Here is a 25,798-nt window from a genome sequence, read left to right on the forward strand (position 1 = left end):
ATATATGATTTTACCCAAACCATAAATTCTTGAAGAAAAAATGCATATATCTTAGATTATATTTCAAAATGCAAGAAAGCCATGCTACTTACCTGAACTATAATTAATATCCATGATTAACAACAAAAAACATTTACTGAAATTTAAGTGGTCCACAAAGTTTTGTTTTATAGTTATAGATTACTGACAGAGATATCTTCTCAAAAAAGCAACAACCACATCAATGTTCAAAGATACAAAGTAAATACATTTTTCATAATATATAAATGTTCAAATTTATGAAGTAATTATAATTTAATGAATTAATGTATGTTTTTTTCTTTAAATCAGTGTGACTAGAGTTCATGGAATTATGATTTCAAAAGGAACAAATTAAAAATTGTATTACTAGGAAAAACAACATTGCTAGAATCAACAAAATAAGTGAAATTCATAGTTTTCTCAGGTCTCGGGTTAAAAATAATCCTGGAAAACTCTCTTAAAACCATGTGTGTTATTTTAGGCAGGAACTATAACCTCACCAATAATAATCACAATAACATACTTAGTCTGCACTGCCACCAAGTGCCTAAACCATTAATTTAAACAATCTATCAGCAGCCATAAGTAGATACTTCCTTTGCTGCAAGTAGCTATTTGCAGACAGGATAAGAGCAAATCATAAAAGCCATGAATAGTTAAAAGAGCACCACAGTTTAGACAGGACACTTAGATCTCAAAAGCATTAATAAAACTTTAAGAGTCCTACCAGCTCACGGGGAGGTCATGAAGTCTAAAAATATTGTTTAGCTTGTAGTCAAATTTTGCTGGACCAAGGTTTTCTTTATATGCAGTCAAGTTCGGATCTGGTTGCATATCTGTGGGAAATACCGAATCCTGGTGGGGGAGGGGATGAAGAAAAAGCTCTCTGTTAGATATCCACCACACCACTGCATACATTGATACTAAGTTATTTCACACCAAGTTCTAACAAAAAAAATATTGTTATAAATGACTCTTACCATCAATCCCTCATATCCCACGACAATTTTGAGAAAATATGCAAGAAAGACAAAATTTAAAGCAAGGCACCTATTTGTTTCATGGATGATTTAGCTCTAAGTTGCATTCATATTAAAAATTACTTGAAAGCCTTTCCTCTGTGGATAACTGTGAAGTACAATATAATGTCTTATATGATTTGTCAAATGTCATTTTTTGATAATCATTCAACCTTAACATCAATTTCATTTCAGCAATCAAAGCCTAAGGATTCATGAACTACATTTGTCCTCTGTAAATGATATGCCTACAAATACTTTCATTGGATAGCAAAATGACACTTGCTAACAGGTTAATTATGATTTTCTTACTTAAATCCAAGGAAATAGGACTAATTTAAAGGTATATGCCAATGGTATAAGATTTCTATAACAGTCCTTTAAATCACAAGCATTAGTACTCACATTTCCATTTGTTAGTTAACCCTCTCCCCACCAAGAAAACTCTACAAGAAAGGAATCTCTTCGGTGAAGGCATGTTAAAGATAAGCATTCAAAATGGCTTATATATTAACTGTTTAAATCCATACACACATGAAAGCAAGTAATTCCATAATATTTACTTCCTAAAATTGCATTGGAAATGGGGGCATATATTCATTTTTGCACTCAGGTATTTATTCAAATCATATCTCTAAAAGCCATACTCTTTCAAATAATATTCTTGAACAAAGTCAATAACAATTGATGCCCTCATGGAGGTTACATTCTAATGGATTCCTTATATCATCAGAGCTAGAAAATATCAACCAACTTCTATAGATGGGATTATTTTCTGATTAACAAAGTAATATGTATCCACATAGAAATTTTACACACTTTATAATACTCACAGAAACAAACCAATCCTCATCTCACATCAAGATATAATTACTACTCACATTTTGGTTTAATTATTTAATTTCTTCCCCTTAGTTTCTATAAAATTGGGACCATAATTTCTTTTCTTTTTGAAAATTATTTTTGCTGTTTTTGTTTTTTTATTGAAAAAAATTATTTACTGAAAAAAATTATTTTAATCATTTTCCCCTCCCCACTTCCTACAAGATTCTCACCACCTCCCTACCCATCCAACTTTATGTTTTCTGCCCTCATCTCAAAACTAGAAAACAACCAAAACCAAAGCAAACAGTAAGACCACTAAGATAGAAAATGTGAAATAAAAGGCAAAATGAAACAAAAAGTCCACAAAGTCCACTGAGTTCTTTTTGTGCTGATCAAGATACTCCTGGGCTGGGAACTACTCTAAACTGTAGTTCATGTACCCAGTGAGACTCCATTGGCAAAAAAAAAAAAAAAAAAAAAAAATTCCCCTTTGCCAGCTGTCATCAACTATAGATAGCTTCTTGGTTAGTGATGGGTCTCCATGTCCACTTCCTCCTCTCAGCACAGGGACCCACACATCTGGTTTGAACTTGTATAGATCTTGTGCATACTACAAAATCTGTGAATTCGTATGTGCAACAATCTCATTGTATATGCAAAACACTGTTTAATTGGAATCATAAATCACTTCTGGTTCTTACTCCTCTTCCACATAGATCCTTGATCCTAGAGGAAGGAGTTTGGGGAAGAAATTACATTCAGGACTGAGTTTTCCAAAGTCTTTTTCTCTGAACATTGTCCATTTGTGGATCTCGGTGTTAATTCCACTATATGGCAAGAAGTTTCTCTAATGATTGTGTGAAGCACTGATCTATGGAAATGACAATGTGACATAAGGAATCATTTTATTATGTTCCTTTAGAAGATTAATATGAGCACATTTTTTCCCAAGATCTATGAACTAACTCATCTTAGGTTCTGGACTACTTGAGCAGTATCAAGTACAGGTTCCATCTTATGGAGTATGCTTGACAAAAAAAAAGTGGTTGGATACTCCTGTAACACTTGTGCCATGGATGTACCACTATAGCTTGTAGGCAAATCACTGTTTCAGGTTGCAGAGTTTGTACCTGTGTGACACTAATGATTCCTTTTCCCCTACAGTAGCATGTAGAGTGCCTTCCAGTGTCATAAATGCTAGTCAGCAGGTTAACACTTCTAATTAAGCACCAGCTCTATTTCTTTGTGTTTGATAACACAGGTGTTGTCTTCAGAAATAGGGCCTTACCATCAGCTTGGTGAGAGCAACCCATAGCCTTGGCCATAGCCTGTGATGTTTGGTGGTTTTGTTGAGGCCCCTTTGGCCAAAGACCCAACATAATGTAACTTATTTCCAGGAACTGGAAGTTTCACTTGGTAGCATAAAATGTCTGGTTGGAGCACTGAATCCCCTGATATTTGGTAACTTTATTTAGATTTCTTTCATATATGTATATGCTTTAGGAAGAATATACAACAGTGAGTTGACACATAGTTCTTCAAATGGCCCTAAGATGATAATTGTCCTTCCCCATATCTCCTCCCTATTTAACCCTCCTACTCTAGTTTGGTCTCTGTGTTTCCAAACACCACTCTATTTTTTTCTCCCTTCCTTGGGAGATCCTCTACCACCCTCTAGTCCCTTACTTAGTACCTAACATCTGTGTTCATTCAGATTATAGTACACATATGAAAGATTAAAAGCTAACATCCACATATAAGAGAAGAAATACAGTATTTATCCTTACAGGTCTGGGTTACCTCATTCAGGATGATTTTTTTTCCTAGCTCTATTCATTTACCTGTGAATTTCCTCATTTCATGTTCCTTAACAGCCTAGTAATATTCCATTATGCAAATGTACCACATTTTCATTATCCATGTAGCAGTCAATGGTATCCAGGCTATTTCCAATTTATTATTAATAAATTATGAATAGAGCAGCAATGAATATGGATGAGTTAGTGTCTCTGTAGTAGGATGTAGTTTTGGGAATATATGCTCAAGAGCGGGATAGCTACATCTTGTGCTACATTGATTCCCAGCTTTCTGAAGAACTGTCACATTGATTTCCAAAGTGGCTGTACAAGTTTGCACTCCCACTAGCAAGGAATAAGTATTTCCCTTTTGCTCCATCCTCAACAGCAGGGGCTGTCATTTGTTTTATTAATCTTGGCCATTCTGATGGATGTAAGATGAAATCTGAAAGTAGTTTTGTCATTCCCCTCATAGCTAAGGATGTTGATCACTTCTCTAATACTTAGAGTCTGAGTGTTTCTCATCCATTTGAGCTTCCTTTGTTAAGAACTCTCTATTGGTTCCCTATCCCCGTTTTAAAATCGGATTGTCTTCCTGATGTTTAGTTTTTAAATGCTTTATATATTTTAGATACTAATTATCTATCAGATGTGTAACTGGTAATGTATTTCTCATTCAGTAGGCTGCTCCTTTGCCTGAATGATGGTGTCCTTTGCCATACAGAATCATATTATCTTTATGAGGTCCAATTTATTAATTGTTCATCTAAGTGTCTGTACTATCAGTAAATTGTTCAAAAGTGTTTCCCTGTGCCAATGAGTTCAAATATACTACCCACTTTCTCTTCTATCAGATTCAGAGTATCTGCTCTTAGGCTGACATAATTTATTTATTTGGAGCTAAGTTTTGTGTAGGGTGATAGACATGGGTCTATTTTCATTCTTCTACATGGAGTCACCCAGTTTGATCAGAATAATTCATTGAATATGTTGTCTTATTTCAAGTGTGTATTTTGACTTCTTTGTCAAAAATCAGGTGTCTGTAGGTATATGGACTTATGTCTAGGTCTTCACTTAGATTCTATTAATCAGCATTTCTGTTTAATGCCAAGACAATTCTGTTTTTATTACTCTAGCTCTATAATGCAACTTGAAATTTGGGCTGGTGATATCTCTAGCAGTTGTTATATTATTCAGGATTGTTTTAGCTATCCTAAGCTTTTTGTGTTTTCTATATAAAGTTTTAAAATGTATTTTTTTTTCTTTTTTTTTTTTTGGTTTTTCAAGACAGGGTTTCTCTGTGTAGCTTTGCGCCTTTCCTAGAACTCACTTGGTAGCCCAGGCTGGCCTCGAACTCACAGAGATCCGCCTGGCTCTGCCTCCCGAGTGCTGGGATTAAAGGCGTGCGCCACCGCCGCCCGGCTTAAAATGTATTTTTAAGTTTCTGATTGCATTAAATCTGCAGATCACTTTTGATAAAATGGCCATGTTCATAATATTAATCACACCTATCCATGATCATAGGAGATATTCCCATCTTCTGGTGTATTCTTTTGTATATAAAATTATATCTGCAAATAAACTTCTTCCTTTCCTATTTATATCCCCGTGATATCATTTAATCAACTTATTGCTCTAGTTAAGACTTCAAGTATTATAGTGAATACTATAGAATGTGGATATCTTTGTCTTGTTCCTGATTTTAGTGTTCCATACTTGGTGTTTCTCTCTGTATAGGTTGATGTTGGCTGTAGGCTTGCTATAAATTTCCTTTATTACATTGAGGTATGTCCCTTCTATGCAAGGACTTTTATCACAAATGGATGCTGTTTTTTGTCAATGGCCTTTTCTGCATCTAATGGTTCTATGGTTTTTGTCTGATAGTCTGCTTATTTGGTAGATTAAGTTTATCAATTTATGTGTATTGATCCATCTTGCATTTTTGTTATGAACCAACATGATCATGGTGGAAGTATTTTATAAGAATTTTTGCATCTCTGGTCATAAAGAATGCTGTTCTGTAATTTTCATTTTTGAGGAATATTTGTGTGGTTTTGGTATTCATCAAAAAGAGTTAAGAAATGCTTCTTTAGTTTATATTTTGAAAAGAATTTGAGGAGTGTTGGTGTTATTTCTTCTTTGAAGTTTTGGTAGAATTCTGTACTAAATCCATCTGGACCTAGGCCTTTTTTTGTGGGGGGGAAATGGTGGGGCTTTTAACTATTGTTTCTATTTCTGTGGGTTTTTGTGTCTGTTTAAATTATTTGCTTGATCTCTATTTAACTATGATAGGTTATATATATCAAGGTTTTACAATTTGGCAGAACATTGATTTTTTTATTGTGCATCCTAATGGTTCTCTGAATTTCCTCAGTGTCTACTGCAATTACCCCGTCATCTCTAATTTGTTAATCTGGATCATTTCTCTCTGTCTTTAGTTAACTTAATAAGGGTTTACTCTGTCTATTGATATTCTCAATGAACCAACTTTTCATTACATTGATTTTTTTATTGTTTATTTCATTGATTTCAATCCTGAGTTTGATTATTTCCTGACATCTCTTCTTTGAAGGCATCATTTCTTCTTATGGTTCTAGATCTTTCAGATGTGTTGCTAAGCTATAAACATGAGATCTCTCCAGCTTTTTAATGTAGGCACTCAGTGCTATGAACTTGCCACTTACAAATATTTTCATTGTATCCTATAGGTTTAATATGTTGTGTTTTCATTTTCGTTTCATTGTAAAAACATTTTAACTTCCTTTTTTATTGTTTTCTTGATCCCTTTTCATTCATTAGTGAGTTGTTCTGTTTCCATGAGTTTGTATACTTTTTGATGTTTCTGGTGTTGATATCTACCTTTAATCTATGGTGTTCAGACAGGATGCAGAGTATTATTTCAATTTTTGTATATCTGTTAAGAGTTGTTTTGTGTTGTAGTACATGCTCAATTTTGAAGAAATCACCATGAGCTGCAGAGAAGAAGGTATATGCTTTCTTTCATTTTGGGGTGAAATGATCTGTAGGTGCCTGCTAGGTTCATTCGATTTATATTTTTTAACTCCAGGATTTCTCTGTTTAGTTTTTGTTTTGATAACCTGTCTATTGAGGAGTGGAGAGTATTGAAGTCACCTACACTTACTGTATGAGAGGGACAATGATTTCTTATTCATCCTGCAGTTTCCAAGTAATGCTATCACAGTTACATTTTCATGTGACATATCATTCAGTCTGTTTTATAAAAATTATAAATGCCATATTTTGTATAATATATTATTTTGTCTCTTTTGTGGTATTCAATGCTATAAACAGAGGTTTCTGTATATAAACATGTACCATAGATTATTTTTCTTAAAGCACAAACACACTTTCAGAAACATAAATAATTAATTCAAATAAAGCAAATATTTGACAAAAACATGAAAGTTGTTCATTGGTATCTCTTCAGAAATACAATGCCAACTTATACTCCTAATCAGTACTGTGTTAACAATGCGAATACACATATATGCACACAGAAAACTGCATTCCTTAAAAACATTTATATGTATCACTTTCATAAGCATTGCTATTAAACTATATAAAATTAATAAAATTGAGCATTTAATAAAATGTTACCAACTTCTGTCACCTATTTCTAAGCATAGAAGAAAATATAACAATAACTAAATAGGTATTTGAAAGAAGATTTTCAAGAAAAACAAGCCAAGCCCTCGTTATAGTAATGCTTTGTCAAGATGCATGCACAGAGACAAAACCAGTAACTCCAGTCACTCAGCCAGCATTTCAGGAGACAACAGCCAAGCAGTGATCAGGGAGAATCACAAGGTCAATGTAAACTACATGAATAAGGACAATGCATAGAGGACAGAGGAAGGACAGTCAAGCTGTAAACTATCCTTCCAAGCCATTTATTTGTATTGACAAAGTACAACTGGGAGGCAGGCGAGGTTCTCAGGGGTATGCTTCACTGGCTAGTGGCTCTCAACTCTGTGACTTGAAATCATCTCACAGCTCTAAAACCATACCACAACCACTGGTCGCACCCCAGACCAAATGAGTAACCATTTCAGAGTGAGGCTCCCTAGGTGTTGTAACACTCAGGTCTGAAAACCAGACCTTTCCTTAGCAACTCAACTATGTCATGGAAATGTGAAGTTAGGCAAGCTGTTTAACACATCTTTAGGTATACTTTATCAATGGTGAATGATGACCAAAATCTTCCCTAGTTTCGAGGCTGCTGTGAATGATAAGTGACATAATCCTTGTAAAGCTGCCATTGATTGTTTGGCACCCAGTATGTCAGAAATAAACATTCACTATCTCTGTTGATGTTTTTAGTATATCTATAGTTAGTGACCCACGGTAATTCCAACAGGTGAATAAATTCATTTTGAACACTTTCACATTCTATTATAAAATATTCCACATTAATCAAATTACAGGTTCAATATTCTCTTGGGATATTGATGGAAGAAGACTTGATTTTAGAAGGTTAACACTATTTGGAATCTTAGTCCCATATCAGTTAACTGCTTATTTGTCCCAAAATAATGAGTAGGTTTGAGCTTCACGGTCCAGCTGTGATTCAATATAGTTTCGCTGTTTATTTTCAAAGGATGGAATTCATGTTGCTCCTTTCTCTTCATATCTGGGATGTTTCAGGCATCCCATGTATCTAATTATATGGGCAAATCAAGCTATCTATCCATTCCTCATGAGTGACTGGGTACCTAAGCTCCTACTGAGCCACAGCGTCCAGACTATTTAGTACAGATCTTTCTTCCTTGTTACATTATTCTTTTCTTTCCATTCAACTGATATTCACGGGTATTACTCTCAAGCAATTTTGAGCTATAAGCTCAAATTATTCCTCCAGATAACCTTTGAGTATTTAGTCCATGAGAAGCACTATGTTAAGTGTCAGGTCCAATCAGAGCCCAGGCTGCTGCCGGGGACTATGTCTGGATCGATGGTCCTTCCGCAGTCAGGGTCTCTGATGTTCATGGACCGGCCTGGGGTTTAGGCCATATCTTATAGCCCTCTTGGTGTCTGAGGACCATGCTGCCACTGGGACTATGGTATGTCATCTGAGCTAGGGCCCCTGCAGAGGGCCATGTCTGAGTCTGAGGCCCTACCACAGCCAGGGTCTGTGTTGATGTCTATGACTCCTGATACCATCAGAGCCAATGCCAATGCCAGGGGTTTGGGCCACCACCTGGGGCCATGTTGGTGTCCAAGGGCCACACTGCCATTGGGACCATAGTGACATCTGAGCCTGGGCTGCTTCTGAGGGCCAGGTCTTGGTCCGTGGTCCTATCACAGTTATGGTCTGTGATGTCTGTGGCCCATGGTGTCACCAAAGGCCACATGGATGCCCAGAGTCTAGCCTGCATCCTGTGGCCATGTTGATGTCCAAGGACAGTGAAGCCTCTGGGGCCATGACATCGTCTGGGTTAGGGCTGCTGCTGAAGGCCATGTCTGGGTCTGTGGCCCTACCTCAGTCAAGGTCTGTGTTGATGCTTGTGGCTCTTGATACTATCAAAAGCAAATACCAATGCCTGAAGCCATGTTGGTGTTCAAGGGCCATGACTCAGGGCAATAATAGGATATCTGAGAAGAGTTTCAATGAGGGCCCAGTGATAATGGTGTGTCAGAGGCCTTGAACCAGACCACTGACTCATTGCAATGAACATTTTGTGGGTGGGGCTGACCAGACAAAAGGGTATACTGTCTGACACATTACAGCTCCCCATGCTACTAGGATGGATGAAGAAATGTTGGAAAGATGAAGGAGCAAGATGAGTTTTTGTTTATTTGGCTGTTTGGTTGGTTGGTTGTTTGTTCGGTTGGTTGGTTGTTTGATTGACTGGTTTTGTTTCGTTTTTAATTAATTTTGAGGGAGGGCATACTGCAGGGGTGCAGAGCAGATATGGACTGACTGGGAAGTGGGCAGGATTGGGATGCATGATGTAAAATTTCCAAAGAGTCAATAAAGAATTATGTTTCTAAAGAAAGTGTCAGGTCACAAATAGAATGTATTTGTTCTATTCAGAGGGACGTTTCCTCAAGAAAATTATAAAAATTAAAAAACTTTTTCAGTCAGTAAAATGCTCATTGACAATAACTGAGGGCCTGGGTTTGATCCCTAGAACCCATGGGAAAAAGTCAGGTTTGGTAGTAAGTGTTTGTAACATCAGCACCGAGGAGGCAGAGACAGGAAAATCTGAGCTCATCGGCCATCCAACAATAGAACTAACTAGCAATCTCCAGGACAAGAAGAGACCTTGTCAACAAAAATAAGACCTTGTCCATAAAAACAAGGTAGATGGTACGTACCTTAGTTTTTTTTTTTTTCCCTGTTGCTGTGATAAACTACCCCCAACAAAATCAAATTCATGGAGAAAGTTAAATTTGGCTCAAAATTCAAGGTTCTAGTCCAGCATGGTAGGAAAGTCAAAGCGACAGGAACTTCAGGAAGTGGTCAGGAAAGAGAGCACACAGTTGCACCTTTCCTTTTATCCAGTACAAACTCTGGAATTCCATCCACAGAATGGTGCCACCCGTAGTAGGGAAGCTTCCCCACCTCAACGTAATTAATACAATCTCCCACAGATGCATTCAGAGCCTCATCTCCCAGGTGATTACAGATTATGTCAAGTGGAAAAGTAACATTAAACCTCACAGATCTGGCCTGAGAAACAACACTCAAGGTAGACTGCTGACCTCCACATTTGCATGTATATACATGTATGCACCCCATCACACATGTGTGCACCTACACACACACACACACACACACACACACACACACACACACACAAATGTACTATCTGAAAGCTAGAGGAGAAATATGTAAAGAATATTAAAGTGAAGAGATAAGTAATAAAACTATCAGAACAGAGAACATATATTTATCAGTAATTACAGATATTATAATTATGTTAATAGATGAGAGAGTTAGATCTGATTGATGTAATATTACTAATTGTGCCTATGATTATGTTGATAAGATGAAGATGGATGGGTGGATATATAGATGGGTGGGTAGGTAGATATAAGTCAAAAGGAAAATGGAATGATGATGAAGACTTATTACTACAGATGATTAAATCTGATAAATGATAAAATTAAACTTCATATATGTAGTGAAAAAGCCAGAGCTACAATATAAGAAAATTCCCTTAACTCTAGCAACAAGATAAAGTACCTAATGAGACAGTAATATAAAATATTTCTGAATTACATATATATATACATTTATATATATATATATATATATATATATATATATATATATAACAAATTTTATTAGGTTGAATACTTTGTGGACTCAAAGTCTGTCAGATGGCTTTGTTACACATGTCATGAAAATTGATATGAATATTTAATTCAATTCAAACCAAAATTTTAATATAAATTTGTGGCTTTTCTCTTATAAGTTGTGTTCAACAATCAATCATGGTGCAAAATGGTGGATCACTGGTCATTTACATGAATTTTTAAAAATTCAACCTTAAAAGATTAATGTTTTAAGGTATAATTTATTGAAGATGAACTAAATTGAAATAAATTTTAATGAGACATTTCTTTTCTTTCATTAATTCCCCTCATAGAAAGATATTTACCAGAGATGAAAAAGTTGTGCTAAGGCTCTGGCTTCTCATTACTTCCTTCATCACTCATCTGGTCCATTACCTGCTGGCAAATCTCACACGCCACTCCACTACCCAGGAATGACTGACAGCTGACATTATCAGCAAGACTTGCTTGGGCTAATTGGCATTCACAGGCTAAGTTTGAAAATTACAGTGAGCCAGGAAAAGCATTACTTATATATTTGTTTGCTCTCTTAACCTTTATTTTTGTTTATATTCTTAGGGCTTTAGATCTTAGGAAAAAAGCAGTACATTTGCAAAATGCTGTTTTCCCAAATTGCAAGCATTTTGTATTTAGTGCTATTAAACTCCTAATCATTCTTTAATGTTTTTACTATATGTTGCATAAAATGAGGTTGTTTTAATATATTTTAAAGCTATCACCAAGACATTCCTTACACTGATTCATATCGAATTAGGATGAGGCAAAAAGATAAACAGAAATAAGTGGACAGCCATAAATTGCACTTGAAAACTCTACAACTCCACCATATTTTAAACTATATTTCCAGACTTAATGGCCTATTTGTTCTATAAACTACCAGAATAGAGATCCAAGAGCTGCCTGATTTACAAACATAGTGAATTATGCTAGATGCATACTTAATATTTATAGCATTTTTCATGAAAAGAATTATTATTTCAAGAAACACTTTTGGCTGGCACTGATCTACAGGCTCCCTCCTTCCCAAGTTGTTTTCATAGTGCTGGAATGCACCATGCAGGTTGCTAGAGAAAAAAGGCATTGATGGTCTTATCCAGCTGGGAACCTTATAAACTACAATAGGAACCTGCTAGGCAGGATGCTCCACTTGGGCAGTAGTGGTATGACTGTTGTGGGGATAAACAACTGTTTTCTGATTTGAAGGAAAGGATATAACACAAATCTCGCCAACTTCTCCCCCGATCCTGTTTCCTCAAACTGGAAGCCTCTGAGTCCCCATCCAAATGGATCTCAGCTGAACTGCTGCTAAAATCCTAAAAGCCCATAGTTCCTGATCCTCACACCTTATATACCTTTCTGCTTCCTGCCATCACTTCCTGGGATTAAAGGCATGAGTCACTGTGCCTGGCTCTGTTTCCAGTGTGGCTTTGAACTCACAGAGATCCGGATGGATCTCTGCCTCCAGAATGTGAATATTAAAGGTGTGTGTGCCACCATTTTCTGGCCTCTATGTCTATCTAGTAGCTGTTCTGTTCTCTGACCCCAGATAAGTTTATTAGGGTGCACAATATATTGGGGAACACAATATCACCACAAAAGGAAGCCTCATCTAGTATGTAAACCAACTTAAAAAAAAAAAAAAAAAAAAAAAAACCAGGTCAGGGGAAGCCATAGGTCCTAGGGGAGAACTTAATTCAGTTCTTTAGGTGAGTTTACATAGTATTAAGTTGCCTTCTAAATACATATGCTTATACCCATAGACAATTTTCACTCACAGTCTTAATCAGAGTTACCTCTTTCTAGTGAACTGTGGTGCATGCAGACTATGACTGCACACATTTCTAGTACTTGGAAGTTGAGTACTCAGTTCTAAACAAGACATGTATACAATCCCCTCTAATGCTGAGGGGACACTGCAGAAGACGGCAGAAAGAACTGAAGAGCCAGAAAATAAGGAGGAGGGATACAAAATGCCATCTCTTGAGCAGTTCACAGTCACTGCAACCGTAAACTCTCAACAACTGAGGATGACTACACTGATCTGAACAAGAAAGGGACAACACTATCCAGGCATGCATGGAGGAGGGGCTCAGGGATACCTACCCCTCGATGCCGAACTATTTCCTCCTGGTAGATACAGAGATAGGGGAGGTCAATGACTTCTGTTGTGTAACCACCAGGCTCTACTGGATAGTCCCAATCCATTGAATGCACTGACAACATGGTTAAACTAAATAGGTCAGAAAATAGAGCCCAGAGTCATAAACCTGGGAAAGAGCCTGGGAGGGAGGAAGACAGATTGATAGGGCTGGGAGGGAGGTAAGACTATGTGAGGGTAAAGAGCAATCCAATGCATTTTATACATGTATGAAATTGTCAAAGAACTAATGATTTATTAAAATTTGGGGCATATTCCTGAAGATAACACCAAAGTTGATATCTTAAAATATGAACTTCTAAAGTTAAATAAGTACATGGATAAATGGATTTTTAGCATAGTTCCTATGGGGAATAATATGTATATTTGGAAACTGACTACCATTAGATGATGTCAGTGGTTATCACAGAATTTTCCTCTGGCTTATGGACCAACATTATCTAGGAACCTTCTAGAGATATAAGTTCTCTGTTCCATCTTCACTGTACCAAGGTAAAGGCCTATGCTGCCCAATAACCTGATTCCACCAGCCTATCTGCCAGCTTTCCAGGGCATGCTGGTGTTCCCTTAGGTTCAAGGATCTCTCTCATCAATGTCAAGATTTCAAAATTCAGGATACCTGGCTAAAGAGATTTATAGGTTATATCTGCCACAATATGGACCATGAAAAGAGAACCTAAGTTAAGAAATAAATGTGGGCCATTTCATATCATAAATAATCTCTACAATATTAAAATTACTGTATTAATAAAAATGAATAAAAATGTAATACCACTGGATTTGAATGAGTCATCATTTCTTTCGATTTTAATATCACTGAAGTATCATCAAAATTATGTAATAAAATATTAGTTACTGAAGAATTAAATTGAAAAAATTCTTATTATTGCAGAGGAAAGGGGACCCCTCAGCTCTTATTTATAATATACAACTATGTTCACAAAACTAACTTCATTTAAGATTTTGAACTAATCATTAGATTAATCAAAATAAGCAGGAAAGGCAGCAAGAGTCTATGTGTGTGCATGTATGTGTAATTAGTATTATAGTCACCACCATGTATTTAAGGACCCACATATGTACTGCGTTAAACGGTAACAACACTTCTGCATACTGAGAGTCATTGGGAAAAGATGCAGATAAAACAGGACAGCAACCTTCACAAAGCTGTACAAGAGGCCGATCAGCGAGGCCACAATCTCACTTCTACCTGAAACCTTCACGTCCTCCTTGTCCCACAGCTCCAGAAACGGTACCATTGTTCTTGTCTCTAACTGTACGGCTGATAAAAGGCAAATGATCCCTATGGTTTGCCTTCTACCTCAACTAACGAGAATCATTTGACTCCTCTGACAGAAAAAAATGTTAATTAGAGTCCACGGTTCCTAAGAACATGGTCCATTTGGCATCTTCTTGAACTGGAATACTCAACTTGAGGATGGAGCTAGGCATGAGGGCAGAATAGAAGCTGTGTAGAGAGAGAACTGACTCAGAAGAATAAAGTGTATGGACTAAGAGTTTCATGTACGTAAATTGATTAGTGAACCCCTCAGATTAATGTGCCACTGGTAGCGTCTCTTCTGGAACTCTGGGTGAAGGCTATCGAGGGGCTGGACCCCGATAGCTATCGATAAGAACCTGAGTCCATTGCATTCCCCAGTTCAAATTTCCCTCCTGAAAATATGAAACACACCAATGGCTTCCTGTTCAGCACACACATTTCTGAGGGTAGCCAGTGGACAGAGTTCCTGCTTCTGGCATGAGGAGCACACACTTTTCTAATTCTTTGGAAGCCAGCCCTTTTGCTTCCATAATCCCCAAGAGCATAAATAGTTGCTAAACAAAATTGAAGAAGCACTCAAGGAGCCTAGGAGTCACTTATACAGAGTCTACTTACTGTTTATAAGCATTTTACAATAGGTTTTTAAATCAGGCCAGTTCACTACTATGAAAAATGGTTATAACAACCCTGTCAACATTATTTGCCAATAAACACATATGAGAAATTAAGTGAAAGATGACAGAAATCAGTGAAAGGGACATTTATGAATAAAGGACATAATCTGTTTAATTTTGTAAAGAGATTCTCCATTACCAGTTGCCTTGGAAATAAAGCTGTTTCAAGCCTTTATTAATTTCTCTCACCTAGAAACACAGAGACTGAAATTGATAGTAGAAATTTCACTGACTTTTAGATTATATACTTCTCTGTAATTTTCATTTAAAACAAACAATTTGGTAATCTCTGCAAACCAGAAACAAAGAACAAGGTTAAATGTGCCTGGAGATACATCTGACCAAGCAAGCAGTTCTCCCACCGACTTGTCAGTTACCCTGGCTTCCTAACATGTTCTCTAGCTGGCAGGCTTCCAAACTGAAGACTAAGAATGCTGCTTTGTAACTGAAATTCCAACACAGTTCAGTTGTCCTACTCTGACTTTAATGTTGTGAAATTAATATAATTTGTTGTGCAACTTAATATTTTTTAATTTTTTTAATTAATTTTTCTTCATTTATTTTATGTACCGACCACAGTTTTCCCTCCCTCCTCTCCTTTCATTCCCTCCCCCCACCTCCCTTCCACACACAAACCCCCATCCACTCCTCCTTCATCTCCATTCAGAAAGGGGCAGGCCTCCTACAGGAGTCAACACAGCATGGAACATCAAGTTGAGGTAAGACCAAGCTTCTCCCCCTGCATGAAGGTTGGGTAAGGCAACCCAGCTTGGGGACTGGGTTCCCAAAAGCCAGCTCAAGCACCAGGGACAAGTCCTGATCCCACTGCTAGGAGGGAGGCCCAGAAACAGATCAAGCTACACAACTATCACATATATGCAGAGTGCCAACCTGGGACCCATGCTGGCTCCCTAGCTGTCAGTACAGAGTCAGTGAGTTCCCAGGAGCTCTGGTCAGCTGTCTCTGTGGGTTCCCGGTCATGACCTTTACCCCCTGGCTCATACTTAAGCTGTTGGATTTTTAAATTATGACACAAGATGTTATACAATAGTGTCAATTACATTACATGTAATATAATTCTAAAGACAAGTTTTGTTTTGTTTAGGACTAGCATTATCACATAAAAGTGCTGTAAATCTAAAATTACTCAAAGAGAGGGTAAATAAAATAGAAATACAGGGAAAAGCACATGAAAGTTCAGAAAAGAGCATCCCTGATAGTGACCAAAGTGGTCATTTCTGCCAGCATTTCATAAAATGTCAAGTAAATAAAACCAAGAATTTATAATTTTATTATTCAACTTAGGAGAGTTTCCTTAGTAAATGTAAAATATTTGGTGATTTGTTAGTCACCTGCCTCCATTCCATATAAATGGTACAAAAATTTATTATATAAGGTAAACTTGTACCAGTGGCCAAGGGTACACACTTGATACTCTCCTAATTGACTGGCATCTTTTTACTTGACCATCCACACCTATGTGCAAATCTTTCCTAAAGTGATAAAACAATAACCATTCTCAGAGGATATCCATGAGGACCATCTGCTTGTGGCTTGCTGACTTGGGTGGTTACAAAGCTCCACAGTAAAATAAACAACATCCACTCTGAGTTATACAAGGTACTTGTTATTAATGTAATCTGCAACATTTACCTTATTTTTATGAGTGCAAGGTTCAATGATTCTTCTGATCTTTGAATTTTAAATAAGGTTGTTTTTGTAACTATTTAAAGAAGAGGTCTGGCATTCAAAAGTCAGACATCAGAAAGATAATTCAAATGAATTAATAGTACATACACATTTTACATATTTAATAAAGAGATATAGTCTACTTTACATCCTGTAACATAAAAAAACGTTATCTACTTTTTTTTACTAAACATGTAAATTCCCTGCTCTTTCTCCCTTGCTCCTTGGGTGAGGGAGCTGGGGATCAAAACGATGCCTTGGATATGCTGTGCTAGTACTCTGCCAGTGAACTACTTATTGGTAATCCTAATTTACCCAACACTAAACCAACTGCCTGACATACACTAGCAAAAATAAAAGAAAAAGAAACACCGGATACAGTGAACAGTATACTGGGAAGAGAAAAAAATAAACAGCGGACATGTGCAAGTAAATCTCATGAAATGTTAGGAGACAAAAACTTCTCCTGAAAGAAAAGAACATGGAATAGTAAAATAAAGGAACTGAGAACTGAGCAGAGAAGGGTGAATGTGGGACAGTCCATGTAAATGCAAAAATGGTAGTCTGAAGAGGCTGCACAGAAAAGGTAGAATTAGAGTGAAGACTTGAGGTGATGATGCAGATGGCCTGAATTCTAAGGGAAGAGAACTTCAGATAGAACAAAATCAGTTTAAGGAAATGTAAGAAGAGGTGGTGATGTGTTCCAGAAAAACTGGAGGCCAGGGTATCTAAAAATAGAGGTAAGGATTCATGGCATGGTAGGTTAGAATTAATTTGAAATGCTGAAAACAAAATATTAATATGAACACATCAAAGAGTCATAAGGAATATGAACATTAGAAGAACAAGCAAAACATATCTATGTACTGCCTATCTTTGATTCACTAAATTTAATAGAAATCACTAGCAGGAATATGCAAGGATTATTGCTTTTAAATGAGAAAATTTCTAAGGATATTCAGAAGATAAATAGATAATAATTAATTTTTCTTGATTTTAGCTTCCCACTACTTGTACTTGCAAAGTGAACATAGAAGGAAATTTCCAGAACATCAAGAACTGTCCATCAATTCCTTAATGTGCAAGTGGTGTGCTGAACTCTTTGAGATCTAAAGATGTTAAAGTAGTTCATGATCTGAAAGGGTAAACAGGCACCTAAAGAGACACTCTAGTGAACTATCCTTAGAAGTAATGATAGCAGATCGTTTTTATAAATATAAAATACTACTAGCTTCATGTTCAAAGACACCAACAATAAGTCATATCCTTATAAACTCTATTAGTAAGAGTAGTGCTCCTGACTTTATTAACATAGCCCTTTCACATTCATGATGGCTCTGTCAAAACCCCATTTTTGTTTGGCGAGGTGATTGGATTTAAAGCAACCAAATAGCGTAGGTGGTTATTGAAGAAGGAATGACCTGACACAAGCTAATCTAATGCTGAAATACAGTAACCTATTCCTTGCTCTCTCTATGGCTACAGAAACAAAACCAGCTGGTAGATTATACCACCCCAATTAGTACTTTTATTTTTTGTTCAATACCATGCAAAGGCTTAGGATAGGATACCATCGAATTTCTAAGGACCTTGCTGAAGTATGTTCATGGCTGAGAGGGTTAATTAGAAAGGACTGAATATAATTGATCAATCTACCACTAACTCTCTATAGGACTCTCCATAAATATGTAGACTAAGATTGATGCAAAATATGGCTTTGCCTGGAGGGATTCTGCATCCCCACCCTAGAAGGCCATCAACTCTTAACGGTGTGTAATAACACAGGGCAAGTTAACAGGTTAGTCTTGAAATTGTGCTACACCCTTTTGCCTTTGAGCCATTTGTTACTAATCAACTACAGTCAGAACTTCAGTTAATGATCAAAATCTAGGGACACATGCCCCCATCCCTAACCCAGTATCAATCTCCAGTCGATAACCACTTGCAAATGAAAATTTAGTTTCCTCCAAGGAAGTCTCACTGCAGAAACTAACTACCGTTAAGGGTAGGCTGCATGCTCAGCGGTAGATGGCCAACAGAAAATGAGCTCAGTGGCATCTTTGGAGCCTGTTGTCACATAGTGTCATGTCAGGCCTCTTCCTTTAAACAATTTGTTTTTTATTTTATGTCATTCATTTATTTTTTTTCTTTCTTTTTTGTTTTTACATTTTGTTATTGTCTATTTTGTTTAGTTTTTTTCAGACAGGGTTTCTCTGTGTTGTTTTGGTGCCTGTCCTGGATCTCGCTCTGTAGACCAGGCTGGCCTTGAACTCACAGAGATCCACCTGGCTCTGCCTCCCGAGTGCTAGGATTAAAGGCATGCTCAGCCGCGGACGCTGCCGCCGCCGCTGCCGCCGCCGCCACCACTACCCAGCTTTTTTTCTCTTTTTACGACACAGGTCCATTGTGTATACATGATGTCTTCTGGTTTACTGTCTTCATGGGACTCCCGAGTGTGCGAATGAGTGGAGCCTCTTGTTTCTTGGACCTTGTCTTGGGCTCTTTTCCTTCTGTTTATTTGTTTTGCCAGATTCCTATGTGTTACTTTTTCTTTTATCTTGTTATATTTTATTTTAGTATTATACCATAGAAATTTGTTTTATTCTAATGACAGAAAGGGTGTCGATGAGGATGGCGGGGCAGAGCTAGGAGGATTAGAGGGAGGGGAAACTGTAAACAGGATATGTTATGTGAGAAGAAAATCTATTTTCAATAAAAGAAAAAAATAATTAAAATCTGTTTAAAGTATTTCTTTCATTACATCAATTATGGAAGATGATCTCATATTAATGAACCATTGCTCTGGCTCTTGAGGTATTGCCACTTAGTTTAGTGTCATAACATAATTATATTATTTTTTAATATAATTACATTATTTGCATACATGCACAGTAAACATTGTACTTTTTCAGTTCATAACTTCCTTCTCTTAGTCCACAATTATTCCTGTAGCTTTTTATCTATCTGCATACCCTAATGGTACCCCATTGCCTAGCACTAAACGTTCTTCTTTGTATAAAGCCTTATCTCTATGTGGTCCAGATCTTGGGGGAGGGCCACGGGGGAGAGCCACAAGGGGGAGTGGGGCATTTGCTGTTGTTTGCATGGCACCTAGCAGCTAGAGGAAGAGGCTTGGCAAGAAGTCCTGGTACTAGCACTTCCTCCAAAGAAGGTTACTAACATGGTAGCCCTGTCCTGGTAAATTTTACCTCGTCGTGTGGAAAGTGGGTCTCTGGAAAGGCACCAAGTCGGAGTGTGCGCAGACAGAGCCCAGAGGGCTGAGTTCAGGCTTTTCCACAAGGCCTCAAAAGCTTTGGCGACACTTGACCACACTCATGGTGCCATAGTTAACACCCAGAAAGAACGTGGGCGGTTGAGCTGCATTTGAATCGCAGCTCGAGCCTTCACGCTCCCCCTTGGCCAACTGGGAGAAGAGGCCAGCACTGTTAAAAACCAAAGCCGTGAGGTTAAAACAGACGCCCAGGGAAAGAGGAGGTGGATGATCATTGACTGATGATGGACCACAGCAGCATCCCACACAGAATAATACAGACTGATCTGTGAGCTCAAGAGTGACAGACAGGGAAATAACAACAGCAAAAGGGGGAAGGGGAAGGAGGGAAGGAGGAAGGAAGAAAGGAAGGAAGAGAAGGAAGGAGGGAAGGAGGAAAGTTAGCTCGTCCCCAAAGCCAGAAATAGACCTGAAGGTGACTTCCCGGAACAAACAGTACATCAGTTTGATACAGACTGGGAACTCAGGAAATGTCTGCATTTGTTAGTTCTAAACATCATTGAAGCAAAAAACAACAAAAAAACATGAACACCCTACCCTCGTGTAGCCTACGTTTTTTGTTTTAACTTTCACGTAAATTCCACTTTTCACATCATAGTCAAGATCAGCGGCACTCACCCATCTTCTGGTGACTCCTAAACTAGACCTTTGAAGTTCGTTTCCTCCCTCAGCGCTCTTGTTCCTTTCTCCTCACTTTGCCACTGTTTCCCACATGACATTGCTGCAGACTTTAAATATGTCTATTACATGAATCCCTCATGAAAATTACAAAGTGGGAAGTCAGAAATAATCCCTTATCTTTTTTTCTATGCACTCTGTCAGATGACTCGGACAGAGTAAAGTTTACACTTCTGAGACATCTAAGATTCCTTCTTCGGAAATGAATCGATCTGATGTTTACCATCTTCTGCTTCATCCTTAAATCTTAAGCCACGCCCCTCTCCTTACGTCAACTATGCTGTTAATGAACTGTGTGTTATACAGAACACTGTAATTACGTCATCACCTAGCCCACCTCAACTGCGAGGTACCAGCAAACAACAATATATTATTCATTTCTCTCTCTTCAGCATGGAACATTAGATATAATAGGCACTCCATAAATGACTATTTGGTCAATACATAGCTGTCACACAAGTCAGTTTGTTGTATATATATTTCATTCTTGAAATGCAGTCAACACTCTCCTCTGAGATAGAAGGGGCAAAAATAGCATTATGATTTATATATTTAGGTACAGAACTCCATAAGAACTTTATTTTTCTAATTCAACCACTATGTGGTAAGTTTTATAAGAGAATGGCTGAAGACATTATTCATTTTTGCACTACGGAATGAAAAGACATGTTAAAGATTTTAGTAGCTTTAAAAATACATTTACTGATTTATTGTGACCAACTATAATACTATGTACATGTAAGTTTTATGCCTTTAAAAGTTTATATTTGCAACACTTTTCAGAGTTTCTGACTAAAACTCATATTTTTTTTTTCACCAAGAATTCACACACGCACTGTGAGTCCATAACAACATCAAAGATTAGTCAGGAATAATTCATGAATATCTGAATTTTAATGAATGCAAATACTACTCATATGGTCAAAATCAGCTAATCACATTTGCCAAAACATTGCTTCATTCCACTGTGATGCTCTCTGTGATATCTGCAGGCAAGGGTGGAGAAGAAAGGCAACTTGATCTCTAGCCAGGGAGCTTTCTGCACATGGAACTGCCTGGAAAAAGGTGCCTGACGAGGATCTGTCCTGACATAATGACATGTAGAATCACAACGCTCCATTTCTAGGATTGACTGTACATTACAGCATGACTATAAAGCCAGTACTGACCCCTTTAGTTAAATTTATGAAAAGAAATAGCACTACATACTGAATACAGTGAGCCTTGAAGCCCAGCTGGAATTTATGGCAGCCTCCGGCTACACAGGGAATCGCTCTCAAGCATCATAATTCCTCTCTGATAGGCACGTGCATTTAGTTCTCAGAATTTTTTATTTAGTAGAGATATAAAAGTTATTTAGCCTATGATTAATTTAAGTGTCATTTTCCCAAGGTGACTCCAAAGAAGATGTCAACTTAAATTTTATTGTCTTATAAATGTATAAAAATCACACTTTTAAACAGCCAACCAAATATAAGAAGAATAGAATCATGATACTTTCCTATAGACTAGAATAGCAATATAGACATTAAATTCCAGAGAAAACAATAAGACTTTAGTGGTTTCAATTAGGATTTTGTAGTGAAATGTAGGCTAATTTCATAAAATAACATAATCAAAGTTTAATATAAATTAAATTAAAACCTTGAAATAAGTTCTGCATTTTTGTATAGAAATTATTCTAGTCTTTGTGGAAGAGAGACAAACAGCCTAGAGATAATATGGTCCTGACTTCAGTTTCATTGGAGGGGTGTGATTACACATTCTCCAAATGTGACTAAAAACATGATAATGATTTGGTGTCACAACAAGGTCAGAAAAACAGAGAGGTAGAAAGATACAAGGGCAGAGAAATAAAAGAGAAGAGGCAAAGAGGGTCAGAAGACAAATAATGATGGTGAGTCTTGCATCTTGTCAGCAGTCAGCAAACTCATTTTCTAATACCAACTGTCCTTTGCTTCCTTCTAAGATGCAAACAGAAAATCTCCTATGTAACTGTAGATTCATATCCCTGGTGTGCGTATACTCTGCCAATAGAACCCGTCCTGCATCTCTGACCCTCCCACTTTGATGACACCCCTTGGCAGGTCCATCAGAGAGGAGCCTTTAGTACTCCACTGCCTGCCTGTGTACAGAGGCATTCAAGCACAGCACTCAGGGCTTTGTTCGGCCCTCTGGACCCTCAAGGCCGGATCAGAAAGGCAGATAGCCACTGTCTACCTATAAGAATCTCATCCTCCAAAAGTTTCCATAGGCACTCAACTGCCTCCCTTGCCATGATGCCCCATTTCATTAATGTTTCCAATCATGAAAACATAATTAACTGATTATACTAGAAAAGACAAAGATTCCAAGACAAGCACTGACCACTCGGTGTAGCATTTTCATACTGCAGGATGCTAAAATACTGTCACTGCACAACAGTGGTCTCAGAATCAACTATGATGTCAAATCCCAGTTCTCTCACTTAGTAGCTCTTCATAGTCATCCACTTAAAAATCACTTATCATCATGAGCCAGACAGTGTGAGAGGCTGGAGACACAGCTCTGAGCCAGAAGTGACAGTGATTCTGCAAAGGGGGAAAAAGGAGACTTTTATATAAAAAAAAAAAATTAAAAGGCAATGAGAAGTCAGGAAACAGGGGTCTAGGTTCTGAGAGATAGGAGGAACAACACAGCCTCCTGAGATGCAATCAACAGCCAAGGGAAGACTTCCTGAAGAAATGAGACTTGTGCTGATATCCAAAAGACACGTGGGAAGGAGAGAGCCTTCAAAATCAGTTCAATAATTGCTGCTAAAGAAAACTCAAATTCTAACATTTGTATTAGTATGTCTTTCCATGTTTTGTTAACTATAGACACATGATTATATGGAGAACAAATTCCATTGTTCCTGTTTATGAAAACCACATCATTTAAAAGCAGGGGATTTTAAGCTATCTTAGGGGTTATACAAAAGCCCAGTCAGGGTAAGGTCAAGATGTAGCAGAAACCCTTGCCTCAGAATGGGAGAAAGGCATAAAATACAGTAAGCAATGGCCTGGGCCAGGGTTCCTGCTTTGTATGTTAACACCTTTGTGCTTATCATTACACAGGTTGGAAACTACTAAAGATGTGACCCAGAATGAGTTTTGTTTGAAGGTCATTCTGCTTCCATGAGTAAATGTTGGGGAAGAATGATGCAGTTACACACATCCAGGAAAAGACAGTGATTCCCTACGGCTAGAGCAGACAGATGGAGAGTCGTGGGTACCCTAGTGAGAAGAAAAAGGAAAGAAACCTAAAACTGATTAATGTATAAGTGATAAAGTGGAGTCAAGAGAAAAGCTCAGAGTTTTTTCTAAAGAGCCTTGAGTTTCTGGCTTGCCCGTCAGATGAATGATGTGTAGAGTCACTGACAGTTACCAAGCCAGGGATAAGTGACAGTATGAGGTCATACTTGGCTGTGCTGAGTTGTAGATACTTTTGAGACATATAACATGAAAGCTAAGACATCTAATATGAAGGGAATTAAGAATTGGCTGAACATAACCTGGATTTCAAGGAAATGTGTGAACTGAAAATGTAATACTAGGAATTAATTACACAGAGACAGTCAGAAAACCTTGGCCCTGGAGAAATTATCTGAGAATTCAGGATAAAGTGCAGGTGTTCAAACCTACCAAAACAAAAGGTGTGTTTCACATTGAAATTCTTTTCATTCTCATTTCTATCCTGTATAATAAGATAATATTCACATTATCTCATTATGCCTCACAATGTGGAAAATTATTCACCTAGAGTCTTCTCCCAACTGCCCAAAGAAATGATTAGGTGTCGCATAAACTCAATAAAAGATAACTGGGTAAAATGTATACTGCCTATGCCTAATTAAACCATAATTCAATAATAGCTATAGACATAATCATAGATCACATCCATTTTGCTTCAAGTTTTTAATGTTGGGAACTTTAATGGATTCTTTTTTACAGTGTTCTGTCCACCCACACATTCAACAGCAGAAGGGAAAATATCCTTCAGATTTATCAAACAAATTCTTAAATATGAAGAGTCGAAGTGCTTTCATTTTTAAGAACAATCTACTACTTGAAATTATTGATTAAAATAAACTCAAATTGCACCTAATATAAAATAATGTTTAAGTGATAAGCGAATACAAATATATCCACATATTTCAATAAATATAAACATTTAGCTAATTTTATTAGTTCTTTGAAAAATTCTTACACTGTGTTTTGGTCATATTTACCCCCTTCCCCAACTCCTCCCAGATCTAACCACCCTTTCTTATCCACCCACCTTTGTGTCTTCTTTTGGCTTTTGAAACCATGAAGTCCAATTTGTGTTGGCCACATGTTCTTGGCTGTGTGGCCTTCCCCTGGGGGGAATGTGGTCAGTTCACCAAAGACTGCACTTCTAAAAAACAGCCTCCCCCAGCAGCCAGCAGCTGCCAGTTCCTCCCCAGGTCAGGAGAGGGGTCCCTGCTCATCTCCCCACTGTTCCACACTAGGACTCTGTGAGGCTTGGATTTACAGGTTTTGTCATAGCCGCTTCGAGTGCAAATGTGTAACCTCTATACTATAAAACAGTTTCCTTATAGTCCCCCACCCGCTCTGCCTCTTACAGTCTTTCTGCCCCCTCTTCTGCAATGACCCCTGAACCCTGAGAGGAGGAAATGTGATATAGATATCTCATTTAGGACTGAGCTCCCTCAGTCTCTTATTCTCTATCCCTTGATCATTGGGGGGGGGGGGCAATGTGTTAATTGCCATCTACTGAAGATATAAGCTGCTCTGAGATGGGTTGAGAGATGCAATAATCTATGGGACCAAGACATCACCTCAGTAGAAATCTAAATGAAGTGAAATATTATATAAAACTATTGTACTTCTATGTACAAAATACTATAGATGGACAAAATACTGTGTATTCAGTTAGTTTAAATGAACTAAAAATAATTAAAAAGACACCTTGTCAAACAACCTTGGTGTTATTTGTTGCCTGTCTCCCCCTGGTATTGACCCGTTGGAGGCCTCTTCCC

At 37.5% G+C, this 25,798-nt stretch overlaps 1 protein-coding gene across 6 annotated transcripts in view; it reads right to left on the reverse strand.

Annotated features, from left to right (window-relative positions):
• Positions 1–25,798, reverse strand: part of Spag16 (sperm associated antigen 16) — an 841,320-nt gene that overhangs the window by 720,091 nt on the left and 95,431 nt on the right. For 5 of the 6 annotated variants that reach the window (XR_013044111.1, XM_076550173.1, XM_006994855.4 and 2 more), the window contains exon 10: positions 749–876. Coding sequence is in view for 5 of the 6 variants with exons in the window: in XM_076550173.1 (XP_076406288.1) it covers positions 749–876 (128 nt within the window). In the remaining variant the exon portion in view is untranslated. Of the gene's footprint in view, positions 1–748; positions 877–19,996; positions 20,170–25,798 lie in introns of those variants that run through there. The other variant, XM_076550176.1, reaches the window with a different exon arrangement.

The sequence above is a fragment of the Peromyscus maniculatus genome, chromosome 13, assembly GCF_049852395.1.
Source record: "Peromyscus maniculatus bairdii isolate BWxNUB_F1_BW_parent chromosome 13, HU_Pman_BW_mat_3.1, whole genome shotgun sequence".
NCBI lineage: Eukaryota > Metazoa > Chordata > Mammalia > Rodentia > Cricetidae > Peromyscus > Peromyscus maniculatus.